Here is a 14,487-nt window from a genome sequence, read left to right as displayed (position 1 = left end):
TATATGGCTCAGGAAACTCAAACAGGGTCTCTGTATCAACCTAGAGGGGTGGGATGGGGCGGGAGACGGGAGGGAGGTTCAAAAGGGAGGGGATATATGTATACCTATGGCTGATTCATGTTGAGGTTTGACAGAAAACAACAAAATTCTGTAAAGCAATTATCCTTCAATAAAAAAATAAATTAAAAAAAAAAAGAAAGTTAAACAGTGAAAGGAACCTAACTAGATCTGAGAAGAAAGATGTAAGATCACCTTAAAAGGAAGGACCTCCCTGAGACCACCAGGATAGCAAAATACACTAATATATCAAGGGGCTTCCCTGGTGGCTCAGCTGTAAAGAATCCACCTGCAATGCGGGAGCCGCAAGAGACCCGGGTACGATTCCTGTGTTAGGGAAGATCCCCTGGAGGAGAGCATGGCAACCCACTCTGGTATTCTTGCCTGGAGAACTGCATGGACAGAGGAGCCAGGTGGGCAGTCCATTGGGTTGCAAAGAGTCAGACAGGACTGAAGCAACTTAACACGCACACACTAACATATCAAAGAAACACTACCTCAGGTGCATTCGTCAGCCATGAAAGGATTCAACCTGGTTAGTCTAAGGGTGGTTTCCCTGGTGGCTCAGACGGTAAAGAAACCGCCTGCAGTGCAGGAGACCTGGGCTCAGTCCCTGGGTTAGGAAGATCCTTTGGAGGAGGAAATGGCAAACCACTCCAGCATTCTTGCCTGGAGAATCCCATGGACAGAGGAGCCTGGCGGGGTACAGTCCATGGTGTTTCAAAGAGTCAGACACGACTGAGCAACCTAGCACAGCACAGTCTAAGGTCAGCAACGGCCATCCATACCAGGCCCCCAACTCCATCAAATTCCTGAGTCCTATAACTAACACCCCTGTTCCCCACTCATGGTTACCAAGCCTGTGCCGTGCCTACAGAGAGAAACTGCACTGGAAGTCAAGTTTATCCAGAACCCTCTAAGAAAAACTGTTTTAATTTTCTCTCACGTCCTTTCTGACTTCCTGCCAGAGGCTTGAGGAGCTGAGGAGTATGGAGCAGACCTATACCCAGTACGTGGGTGGAGCAGGCTTCCAGGACAATTTGGGAGAAACTCCAGGAGAGTGAAGGTCAGCTCTCCCAGGGAATACACTGGGCCCAGCAGCTTCCCCATTTTGGATTCCTACAGTCTTTGCCCTGTAGCTGCACAGTGCTTGAATCTGTTACTCCTAAAGGTAAGGAGATATTCCAGTGTATTAACATATCACAGTCTATCTGTAAAGACTAGTCATTTGAGCTGGCCTTACTTTTTAATTATAATATACATACAGCCATAATTATAACCACCAGTAGTGTACTCGTATATTTCTTTCTTCACAAGCCCTACTGCCATTTTTAACATTTTATAAATATGCTTCTTTAATAATGCCTTAGTTATCTAATTTTGCTTTTCATAATAATAAGGCTGAACATTCTATGTAACATTTCTGGAGTAAACTGTTCAAATACTTTGATCATTTGCTCATTGAATTGATCTTTATACATTCTTGATATTGAATTTTAAACCATCTTATTTACCCTAATTATTTTTCTTATCTGCTTTCTACCTTCCACTTTCTTGTATCGTTTTCCATCTTTATTTTACCATCATTGTTATGTATGAGTAATTTTTTTAAAAAATCTATGACAGACTTGGCTCATCTTGTTCTTAATAATTGCTAGGTGAGTTAATCAGTCATTTTAATTCATATTTGATATACATAAGTCATTTTCTTTCAGTTTCTCTGTTAAAACATTTTTGAAAAATATGCATTGAACAGTACAGAATTTACGATGTTGCATGATGTAAAAAAATTTGGTTGACTTTTCTTTTCTCCAGGTGGACAACGTGTACTGAGAAGTGATACTGTGGGCCCCAGGGCCAAGACCTGCAGTGCCCTCACCCACAAAACAGCGGTGACCCTTGCCCTCCTTGGGCACTGAGTCATGTGAGGTGGTGATGCCCCGAGTGAACCGCGCGAGCGCACTGCCCGAGGCGAGATGCAGTAGAAACCAGAAGCCACTATCATCATCTAATCTCCTGGCTGCGCTGTGCTGTGCTAGGTCGCTCCAGTCATGTCTGACTCTCTGCGACCCCATGGACTGTAGCCCGCCAGGCTCCTCTGTCCATGGGATTCTCCAGGCAAGAATGCTGGAGTGGGTTGCCACGCTCTCCTCCCGGGGATCTTCCCCACTCAGGGATCAAACCCTCATCTCTTACGTCTCCTGTATTGGCAGGTGGGTTCTTTACCAGTAGTGCCACCTGGGAAGTCCAATTATCTGGTTAGGATGTATCTATTTATTTTTTTAAAGTCAAACCTTCAGGTTGTAATCAATAAACAACACACAAGTTCACTCTGGAAACATCCAAAGAACACAAATGACTACAGTGTACTTATTGGGTTGGCCAATACCTTTCCATTACACTGTGTGGAAAAACCCAAACAAACTTTTCAGCTAACCCTATACTAATATGTTTTTTAAAGTTTTTTTAAAGGGAGCATTGCTGGGGGTGGGGGTGAGGGGAGCAGAGGAGTGAAAATCTTATTATATTTCAATCATTTGCTTTAGCCACACAGTCGCTGTAATTAAGAAAATCCTACCTTCTTTTGAGCCAACAGTGTTGAAGTAACCAGCAGAGAAACCTCCACTAAAGGCTCCATGAAATCGTTTATACCTTCCTTTTTCATCTCTGACGGTCTGATCCTGAAGAGGAATTGGCTTCTTTGGTCTCTCACCTGAAAAAGAAAAAAAAAATTTTTTTGAATGAGAGAGAAGGCAGTGGAAGGTTATAGAGGATTTAGGGGAAAGATCACTGTTTTATTTATTTATTTTTTGGCTATGCCACACAGTTCACAGAATTTCAGTTCCCTGACCAGGGATCCAACCCAGGTCCCCCACAGTGGAAGCACTGAGTCCTACCCACTGGACTGCCAGAGAAGTCCCAAAGATCATTTCTTAAACATAGTCAATTGTTCACTTCTTGTAGTTTCAAATATAATTCAAGTTGCTTTTCCTAGATTTTAATAGAGTGTGTAGCTTAGAAAACAATATATGTTATCAAACAATATGTTTTATCAATTAAAACAATATATTTAATATTTTATATATATTTTCTTTACAGTTCTAAGAAAATTATAGATATCTCTTCTAATATTTATATTAGAAATAAGTTTTAGCAAAAGTGGCCTGATTTTCCCACTAAGTTCCATTATGAAACTGAATTGCACTGGGGCGAGGGTTCCAACCCATGGAGGTGAAACATGCTGGCAGGCAGGCAGGCAAGCTGCTGGAGCGGCACAGAGCGTGCAGAGTGTTATGGCAGAGAGAAGCACTTCTATATCTCTTCTGGAAATTCATGGTATCCCTGAGTCCAGAATTTTCCCACTGATATTGCCCGTTTTCCCCAAAGCTTAAGTTTCCTTATTTCTGGAACTCTCTTGATTCCATAGTTTTGTTGTTGTTTATTTGCTAAGTTGTGTCTGGCTCTTTGCAACCCCATGGACTACAGTTACTGTTTTTTAAATTTATTCCTTTTCCTACTTTGCTGGAAAGGGCTGAGTTGCTAAATCATACAAACTAGTGAGTGAGTGTTAGTAGCTCAGTCGTGTCGGACTCTTTGCAACCCCATGGGAGCCCACCAGGCTCCTCTGTCCATGGGATTCTCCAGGCAAGAATCCTGGAGTGGGTAGCCATTCCCTTCTCCAGGGGATCTTCCCAACCCAGGGATCAAACCTGGGTCTCCTGCATTGCAGGCAGATTCTTCACCGTCTGAACCACCAGGGAAGTCCAACAAAACATCACACAAACAAAACAGGAATTTAAAACATTTTAGCCTTTGGGCTTCTCTGGCTGTCCAGTGGTTAAGACTCTGGGCTTCCATCACAGGGGGCACAGGTTTGATCCCCGGTCAGGGAACTGAGGTCCCCCATGACATATGTGTTTGTGTGCTTAGTCTCTCAGTTGTGTCCCACTCTTTACGACCCCATGGACTGCAGCCCACCAGGCTCCTCAGCCCACGAGTTTCAGCCACAAAAACCCAAACAAACAAAAATTTCAGTCTCACCTATAAATTCCCTATGTTTAAAGTTTCAGGTACTACAGCACAAAATACTGCCTAATTTTATCAATTCCAATGAAAATGTCTGTTATCTATTAAAAATAAAAAGTAATCATCAAGTTATTTTCAAACATTCAATTCAGAAAGCAAGTTACGTAGTAGTTAAGTGCTCCGAGTGGAGTCACAGCAAGCCCACCTTTACTAGCACTGGGATTCTGGTCATCTTAACCTCTCTGTGCCTCAATTTCCTCATCTGTAAAATAGAGATGACACTAATAGCAACATCTATTTCATAGAGTCGTTATGCAAATTAGATCAGAAAATGCATCTAAAGTGCTTGGTAAAAAGAGGGACACCCAAATAAATACCTTTAAAGTGCCAGCTTCTATTGCTATTGGTAGTAGTTAAGGCTACAGTCTTTCCAGCAGACATGTACAGATGTGCGAGCTGGACAGTAAAGAAGGCAGAGCACTGAAGAATTGATGCTTTCGAATTGTGGTGCTGGAGAAGACTCTTGAGATCCCTTGGAAAGCAAACCAGTCATTCTTAAAAGAAATCAACCTTGAATACTCCTTGGAAGGACTGATGCTGAAGCTGAAGCTACAATACTTTGACCACCTGATGCAAACAGCTGACTCATTGTAAAAGATCCTGATGCTAGGAAAGATTGAAGGCAGAAGGAGAAGAGGGTAACAGAGGATGAAATAGTTGGATGGCATCACCGATTCAGTGGAGATGAACTTGGGCAAACTCTGGGAGATGGTGAGGGAGAGGGAAGCCTGGCAAGCTGCAGTCCATGGGATCTCAAACAGTCGGACACAACTTGGTGACTGAACACCAACAAAGTAGTAGCACATACAGTAGGTAAGACATGTCCTAAGGCCCTGGGCACCTGTTACTGCAATAATTAAGCCAGTCACTACTTCTGGATGATGGAACAAAAAGTAAACAAATGTTTACCCTCATAGTCCTAAATTCTGACTTGTAGCTTATGGAGACTTTAGGTCATTTCTAGAATATAACCTACCCTCCTACTTGCTAGGTTTGTGACCTTAGGCAAGTTTCTTGACTTCTCTAAGCCTCAGTCTCCACAACTACAAAATTAGGGTAATAACTGAACCACCTTGTAGGATGGTGCTAAGGATTAAAAACCACATGTGAGGAGCTGAGCACAGTCGCTGGCCATAGCAAAGCTTGGTTAGTATAAGTTAGAAATTTCATTTCATTCTAAAGAACTGAATCACAACTTGGGTCCCCCAATCCACGATTTTCACCATTTCTTAGAAACGCAGCCCACATGCTCCATTACCGCAGGCGCACCTGGCATGATTCCAGGCTAAGATGGAGTGGTGCGTCTGTGCTGGATAATTCCTAGGTAGGTGGGACTGACTTGTACACCACAGCATGGTTAGCAGCATCCCTAGCCTGTAACACTAGATGCCAGTAACACTCCTGTCCCAATAAAGCATGACAACCAAAAATGTCTCCAGACATTGCCAAAAGTCCCTTGCAGGGCAAATTCATCCCTAGTTGCAAACCACCAGGTTAAGGTGAGAGAGGACAGGCCCCACCAACTCAAGGTTCTGTCTTGCTTGGTTCTCCGGGTACTCCTGAGCTGAAAACGGAGATAAGATTGGTCGACAACTAAGCAGAACCCAGCAGCAGATGCTGGGGGCCACGCAGTGTGGGAGCCACTAGGCTCCATGGGGCTCCTGAGCGAGAGGCACCACCTCTAATCACAGCACAAGAAAACTCCAGGGGGCAGTGGCATTTTAGGGAGCCCTATGATAATTATCACTGCTAATAATAACTAATCCTTTCCTTCCACACATATTATCTCATTTATCATACCCTGATAAGGATGCTCTGATTAAAGAAGTGCCTTAAGTTCCACAAGCAATAAGCACAAAACTGAAATCAGATTTCAACTCAAGTCAGGGATGCAACCCATTCTATCCTTTACTTGTCCCCCACCAGGAGTTTACTGAGGGTCTTCCGGAGGAAGCCGGTCTGTTCTAGACTTGGGTGTGGAAAACTAAACACAACTCCACTCCCGTTCCCAGGGCACTCAGGGTCTAGCAGAGCAGACCTGTGTGTATAGGAACTGCTCTGACAATGTGCAAGGCCAACAACATCAGAGTCACCCAGAGGCATTCATTCCATCAGCAAACAGTAAACAGAAGGTCTAACAGGGAAAGGTAAGACGTTACAGAAACTAATACAGTCTGAATGGAAGGAAGCCATGGAATATGGAACCAGAAGAGCAGACGGGGGCTTCCCTGGTAGTCCAGTGGTTAAGAATCTGCCTGTCAATGCAGGGGACACGCGTTCAATGCCTGCTCCAGGAATATCCCACATGCTGTGGGGCAGCTGAACCCTGGCAACACAACTACGGAGCCCATGCTCTAGAGCCTGTGCTCTGCAACAAGAGAAGCCACCACAATGAGAAGCCCCTGCACAGCAACAAAGAGTAGCCCTTGCTCGCTGCAACTAAAGAAAGCCCGCACACAGCAATTAAGACCCAGAACAGCCAAAACTAAATAAATACATACATAAGAAGGACAGATGGTGCAGCAGCCATGGAGCACAGCGCTGCAGGCTCCAGGCATGTCCTGTGGGTGACTGGGAGTCAAAGGTAGTTTTAAGTGGGAGAATCACAGCAGGAGGAAGAAGAAAATGGTCCTACTAATCTGAGTGCAGGATGAGCTGGAGATGAGAAGGTTTCTACAGCCAAGTGAATGTATCTAAGGGAAGATAAGATAAGCCCCAAGGCCCCTTTCTTCCAGGCCAGAGCACCTATGTGTCTAAGAGTCTGTGTATACAGATCAGTCATTGTCTCTTCTCTTTTTTTTGAAGGTTCTGTTTGTTTTTTCAATTGGAATATAACTGCTTTACAATGTTGTGTTAGTTTCTGTTGCACAACAATGTGAATCAGCTATATATATAAGTGTGTGTGTGTGTATATATATATATATATATATATATATATATATATATCTCCCTCCCAAGCCCCCATCCCAACTCTCTAGGTCATCACAGAGCACTGAGCTAAGCTCCACTGTCTTTTTTTAAGATTTTTTTTTAATGTGGATCATGTTTTAAGTCTTTATTGAATTTGTTACAATATTGCTTATGTCTTGGTTTTTTGGCCCCAAGTCATGTGGGGTCTTAGCTCTCTGACCAGGGATCAAACCCACACCCCCTGCATTGGAAGGCGAAATATTTTAATCACTGGACCATCAGGGAATCCTTTCACTGTCTCTTAACCAATAAAACTTTCTGTCAGGGCCAACAACTTTAATTAAATAATAGAGTCTCTCCTCTACCAATGTTTGTCTAACCTGTCACTAAAGTTTCAAAGCAGGAGGTAAAAGTGGTTATTGGTCTAGTATGTTATATCGTAAAATGTAGTCAGAGTGTGTTTTAACTTCAAAGTGCTTAGGTAACAATGAATCAGTCCTCAAAAACTTCTAGTGATGAGAAGTTATAAGATCATTTTAGGCCAGGAAAAAAGAGTTCACTCTACTTCAAAAGACTGCCTAGACCATTAGGCTTCATTCCAGATTTTGTACACCATCAAAACAGGAAGAATTAGAAAAATATGGATCAAATAGTTGATGACTTACAATATGTCACTTCACAAGGAAACAACCGTGAGCAGAAATATAGAAATGACCCAAACTCCTTCCTGACAGGCTATAATAACCTCCACCCATGAGTGTTTAACCCTTCCTCATTCTGCATACCTAAATTCCAACCAGTTTTCAGAGGGTCCTATCCTGCCTTTTCAGGTTTCCCTGTTAGCTTGTGTAGGTTATTTCTCCTCTACTTGACATACTTTAGCGCTTGTGAATCACATACTTTTGTTTCCAACTAGATTCGAAACTCCTTGAATCACGTATCTTTGTCAATAAATTCCTTGGAATCATGGGATGATGTGTTTGCTGATACAGCTACTGCGATCTCGTGTGCTTGTGTGTTTATGCTAAGTCACTTCAGTCATGTCCGATTCTTGGTGACCCTATGGACTATAGCCCGCCAGGTTCCTCTGTCCATGGGATTCTCCAGGCAAGAATACTGGAGGGGGTAGCCATTCCCTTCTTCAGGGGATCTTCTCCACCCAGGGATCGAACCCACATCTTCTGCCGCTCCTGAACTGCTGACAGATTCTTTACCACTGAGCCACTGTGGAGACCCCATGCAATCTTAGATTGTATTAAAGAAATACAGCCTAAAATGAAGGATGCACCTAGTGATGGCCCCACTTTACCCACACTCTGGTCCCATACTTGGATAAAAGCTTTGACAAATTAGGGTTGAGGGGACTTTTTAAACTGAATTTATTAGAGAACTGAGTGTGGTACAGAGATGTCTTAGAGGAAATGCAAGGGGTGTCTTTAAATACATAAGAAGCTTTCAGGAGACTAGCATTTCTTTGTCTTTTGCACTCAGAGAATAGACACAGAGCCAGCATCTGGCACAAGTTTATAATGATTTGAACTGTTTCTAGGGAATAAGAGGGTCATCAGTGGCTATGTCCCAGAAGTACAAACAAGCTGATAGGATGAGGTCGGGGTAGGGAAAAAAGGAGTCTGCAAATAACTCCTCGCCCACGATATTTCCTTTGTCTTCCTCCACGGGGCTAGCACTGCCATCAGTCCTTACTGGCTAGTCAATACAAACTTTACTGAACAAATCAAGTCATGAAGTGGATCAGACCAGAAACATGGAAGAGAATCTTGCTTCATCTTGCTCTCACCCCTACATTCCACCAGCAAGCTCGCGGTCAGCTCTGCTTTCAAAGTACTCTCAACTCACCACTACTTACTGCCGCCACCATCATCGCCCTAATTTTGCTAATCTCCCTGCTTCACTCCTGCCCACCCTCAACCGGCCTACTCACAAAATCAAGGATAGAATAAACCTAAAAACATACATCCCTCCTTTGTGTGACCTCTCCCCCATGACTCTTCTATACTTGGTATTAAAATTCAAACTCCCTGACCACACCAAGTAAGGTTCAACCCCCACCTCCTCCGAGATCATCTTCTGCCAGCCTCGCCCAGGTGCTGTATGCTCCACCCACAACAGTCCGGCCTGTTCCTCAATTTGCCAAACTGGCTCCGACTTCAGAGCCTTTGCACTTACTGTTAGCCTTGCCTAAAATGCCTTCACCCAAATCTTCGTACCGTTGCTTCCTTTCTCTGTTTCAGATCTGAACTCAAACGTCCTGTCTTAGGAAAGGACGACACAGATGATCGCCTGACCACCGCTGCTCCCCTAACTCGGCTCTCACACGAACCTACTGTCATCTTTCTATTTCCCATCCCTCCGGGCCTTTAATCCGTCCCTCCGAAATATAAGCACCCCGAAAGCACAGTGCACGCCTTTCTGGTCGCTGTTCCCAGAGCCCGTAGCACGCAAGCCTTTCCCCCAGTGCCAGAAAAGGTCTGGCACAGGGTTGAGTGTTTTGGCCCCGAACCCTGGACCCCCAGCCTGTTTGCCAGAGGCCCTGGCGACGAATGTAGCCCGCACCTTCTTCCAGCGGCTCCAGGCCAGTCCCATAGCTGACCAAATCCTCGTCGCTGTCACTGTCCAGCGCCGCCATACTGCTCCCTTCCGGACCCCGCCCCCTCGCTACGGCGGCCTCAAGAGGCCAAACATATTCCGCACTTTTTTCTCCGCAAACCGCTGCGAGGTCTAAGCGTGAGTCGTGAAAAGTGCTGACCCCGTCAGGCAATCTTCTTTCTTAGGATCTGCGTCTGGTGGTTCTCAAACCCGTTTTGTTGGAGGCAGACCCCCGCAGGAGTTGCCGCGGAGGCTTTGGATGCCACGACGTCCCATCCTAACTGCACCAGGTGCCGGTCTGGAGGAGGCGCCTGGGAGAGAGTGGAACGCACCCCGCTGTCCGACTGCTGGTTCTCCATGAAATCTGCGCAGCCTCACACCCCTCCCGAAACCGGTCCAGACCCTTCCCCAATTTCACCTGCTGGTAGACTCTGCTCCCCGCAGTGCTACCGCTGTCATGTGCGGGGAATTTGCCTCTACCCCACACATGCGCTCGCTATCTGAATATAGCGCCCTTGTTGTTCCAGTCGCTTAGTCGTGTTCCACTCTTTGCCACCCCATGGACTATAGCCTGCCAGGCTCCTCTTTCCGTATAACACCCTTAGGGTTATTAAGTGTAGTCCCCTTCCAGACCTGTGAAGGGATTCACAGGCAGGGGGTACCCTGATGCCCACGGGGAAGCGAGTTTGGGGCAACACTTGGTCAAAGAGAAAAATAACAGAAAAAGAGATCAAAAGAAAAGGAGAAAGAAGGTGGGGGTGTAGGTGAGGAGCCCTATACCAAGGCCACAGATGCGGAGCCTCATAGCAACCGTTGCCATGAGTCTCCCTGTTCTAAACCAGCCTACTCCCTGACCTCACATTAGACAAAAATACCCACCCTATACCACTCTATCAAGTCACCTAATGCCACCCTCCAAACGGGAGTTTTCTTTGTCTTGATGCTATAAAAATGGCCTACTATTCCGCCAAACCTTGTCTCTCCAGCCGTCCGCTGTTTCAATAGCATCGACCACTCTATCTTTAATTGAAAAATAATTGCTTTACAATATTGTGTTGGTTTCTGCTGAACAACCACTGGAATCAGTCATAATTATATGTATAATCACCTCCCTTTCGAGCCTCTTTCCCCTTGCCATCCCACCCTTCTAGGTTGTCATGAGGTGCCAGGCAGGATTCCTTGTATTGTATAGTAGCTATCATTTTTATCATTTTATCACTAGTTATCATTTTTACACATGATAGTGTATCTATGCCAATGCTATTTTCTCAATTCGTCCTGCCCTCTCCTTCCTCCACTGCATCCACAAGTTCATTCTCTACGTCTTCATTCCTTCCCTGCAAATAGGTTCATCAGTACTATTTTTCTAGATTCTGTAAATATTCATTAATATATATTTGTTCTTCTCTTTCTGACTTCACTCTGTATAACAGCCTCTGGGTTCATCCACTTCACACAACTGTCTCAAATGTGTTCCTTTTCATGACTGACTAATATTCCTCTGTATATATGCACCACATCATCTCCATCCATTCATCTGTTGATGGACTTCTAGGTTGCTTCCATGTCCTGGCTGTTGTCAGTAGTGCTGCGATGAACCTTGGGGTACATGTGTCTCTTTGAATTGTGGTTTTCTCAGGGTATATGCCCAGGAGTGGCATTGCCAGATCACATTGTAGTTTTATTCCTTTTTTTTTTTTAAGGAATCTCCATGAAAAATGAAAGTGGCTCAGTCGTGTCCAACTGTTTGTGACCCAAAGAGTATAGTCCATGGAGTTCTCTGGGCCAGGATACTGGAGTGGGTAGCCTTTCCCTTCTCCAGGGGATCTTTCCAACCCAGGGATCAAACCCAGGTCTCCCACAATGCAGGCAGATTCTTTACCACTTGAGCCACAGGGGAAGCCCAAGAATACTGGAGTGGGTAGCCTATCCCTTCTCCAACAGATCTTCCCAACCCAGGATTCGAACCGGGGTCTCCTGCATTGCAGGCAGATTCTTAATGCATCTCCCCCTCTAATAAACTCTATTCTCCCCTCCTTCTGCCTCGTGTCTGATAATTCTTTCCCAATCTGTGCACAGATCATGACAGTAGGGAGGGGAGAAAAAGAGGGAAAGAGCAGTAAAGAGAGAAAAAGAAAATTGGAAAAAGATTGAAGAAAAAGAGACAGGAAAAAGAAAAGGCAAGCAGACAAGCAAAGGGCTGTGATGTGGGGTGAGGGATACTGAGGGCTCCCTTACTGAAACTAAAGAAACAAACATCTGTCCAACGGGGTGCCGTTAGCTCACCCCAAAACTCCTTCTTACAGAACAAAGAAAAGAAGCCCAGATTTTCAAAGTGAGGGTCAGAAGTCTGCATGACTGAGAATCTGTAGGATGTTGTTGAACTAGCCTTTCTACCCATGCCCCGGGGCCTCCTGAATCAGAATCTCTGGAGCTGGGACTGTTTCTTGAGCCCTCAAGACACTCTCTGGCCTCGAGGCCTCTGTCGTCACTGTTCCCTGTGCTTAGAGTACCACAGGCATGATTCACAACCTCATCTGCTTCAGGTCTCTGCTCAAAGGTTACTGACTCAGTATTATGTCTAATGTCTTCCTCTTCCCCATTGAACTGGAAGCTCCCATTGAAATATAAGCTCCAAGGAGAGATAGATCTGAGGCAGTTTGGGGTTTGTTTGTTGTAATATTGGCTGCACTGGGTCTTCATTGGAGCACATGGGCTTCTTTGTTGCAGCTCATGGGCTTAGCTGCCTTGAGGTATGTGGGATCTTAGGTCCCCAACTAGGTATCAAACCCACATCCTGTGAATTGGAAGGTAGATTCTTAACTACTGGACCACCAGGGAAGTCCTCAAGCCAGTTTTTCTTTCTTTCTTTCTGTGCTGTATCCTCAGAGGTTAGAACAGTGCTTTGAATATAGTAAGCACTCAATAAATAATTTTGAAGAATGAATAATTAAATAAGTCATGGTTCATGACTTTTTTTAAAAGTTATTTTAAAAACATCTTCTAGGGGTTTCCCTAGTGGTCCAATGGTTAAGACTCCATGCTTCCACTGCATGGGACACAGGTATGATCTCTGGTCAAGGAACTAAGATCCTACATGCTTCACAGAATAGCCAAAAACCAGCCAACAAATAAAGCACAGCTTCTATGTATAATTGATAGACTTTGCTGTATACTGAAACTAACACAACATTGTAAATTAACTCAATTAAAAAAAAAACCATAGTTTTGAAGTTTTGGGCAAGTTTCCCATCAAAAAGTGGCGTCCATGTGCCCTCCCTTGAATCTAGGCTCCATGCCTATGACCAAAAGAATACAGTAAAAGTGACAATATAACATTTACCACATTCAAGCTTTAAGAAACTGATAGCTTCGATTTTCTTGGGCTGCTGGCCCTGGAATCTTAATCTCCAGTCTGTGAGGAAGCCAGGCCATGAGGAGAGGCTAGGTTGATAGTCCAGACAATGACCCAGCTGGGATTAATAGTCAGCATCAGTCACCAGACGGGTGAGCAAGGAAGATTCAAAATAACTCCAGTTCCAGTGGCCATCTGACCAGAGAGATCACAAGCAAGAATCTCTTAGCTGAGTTCAGTCCCTTCTGAAACCAAGAGAGTTAATAATACAATGATTGTTCTTGTTTGGAGCCATGAACACTTGTGGCAATTTGTTAACAACAGCAGGGACTGGGAACAAACTTTATGATAAAATACTGTAAAGCATTTAAAAATGGTGATATGGGACTTCCCTGGTGGTCCAGGGGTTGAGAATCTGCAGGCCAATGCAGGGGACATGAGCTCAATCCCTGGTCCGGAAAGATCCCATATGCCACAGAGCAACTAAGCCCATGCATGGCAACAACTGAGACAGTGTCCTTTGGCCCGCCAGCTGAGTGCCCTAGAGCCTGTGCTCTGCCACAAGAGAAGCCACTGCAACGAGAAGCTGGCACACCGAAACTAGAGTAAGCTGGCACATAGCACAAAGACCCAGCACGACTGAAAATAAACATAAATAAATCAATAAAATTAAAAAAATTAAAATGCTGATGGTGAGGATCCCCAGTGGATGCTGTTAAATGAGGAAAACAGAGAGTGAGGCAGAGTACTGCCATTTATATTAAGAGAAAGCATAAAAAGCCAAATTTACTGTGACTATTGCATCCACAATGTAGGGACACGGTACATCCAAAAATATGCTATATCCCCAGTAAACTCCCCAAAGAATCTGGTAACAGTGGTTGCCACTGATCAAAGGAAACCAGAGCAGGGGGATACATGTATACAATATTGCAAGATTTGAATTTTTGTTTTTAACTGCATCCATGATGGTCTTTCCTTCTATGTCAGTAACTTGGTTTTCATTTTAAAGGTTTTTGTATGGATTAGCTCCTTTCCTGCCCTGATAAATTTAATGTACTAAAGAGAAAGTATCTTTGTTTATTGAAGCCCTGCAGGGCCCCAGCACCATCCTTTGATCATCACTGTTGTGAATAAGGAGCTTTTGAAAGTAAAGAAGGTTAGGGTTATATACCTATATACCTAGGTTATATACCTAGAAAAACCATGATGGTCCAAGATTTTATTTCTAAATTACCCTAGCTAATTTTCTTACAGCTTATAGCTTCTGAAAGGTGAGAAAACCCAATAAATTTATTGTTGAGAGTTTACTTTATTGGATTTCTGACGATCACAAGCATTTAGTAAACCAACCTTCCTGACTCCAGATCTTCAGAAATGATTCACCTGCAACTCTGATCACTTACTACCCAATATTCCTGAATCTTGGCAGCAGGAATCCCTAAACAGCACAGTTTTTTATTTTTTGTTGT

General features: G+C 44.2%; 1 protein-coding gene across 1 annotated transcript in view; it reads right to left on the bottom strand.

Moving 5' to 3' along the window:
• GPATCH1 (G-patch domain containing 1) overlaps window positions 1-9,722 on the bottom strand; it is a 54,865-nt gene extending 45,143 nt beyond the window's left edge. Inside the window, exons 1-2 of the mRNA XM_005692246.2 lie at window positions 9,628-9,722; window positions 2,636-2,770 (exon numbers count right to left, since the gene is read on the bottom strand). Coding sequence (XP_005692303.2) covers window positions 2,636-2,770; window positions 9,628-9,700 — 208 coding nt within the window. The 5' untranslated portion in view covers window positions 9,701-9,722. The remainder of the gene's footprint in view (window positions 1-2,635; window positions 2,771-9,627) is intronic.

The sequence above is a fragment of the Capra hircus genome, chromosome 18 (genome assembly GCF_001704415.2).
Source record: "Capra hircus breed San Clemente chromosome 18, ASM170441v1, whole genome shotgun sequence".
In the NCBI taxonomy this organism is placed as follows: Eukaryota; Metazoa; Chordata; class Mammalia; order Artiodactyla; family Bovidae; genus Capra; species Capra hircus.
The sequence above is the reverse complement of the archived record's forward strand: the minus strand, read 5'-3'. Positions and strand labels throughout refer to the sequence as shown.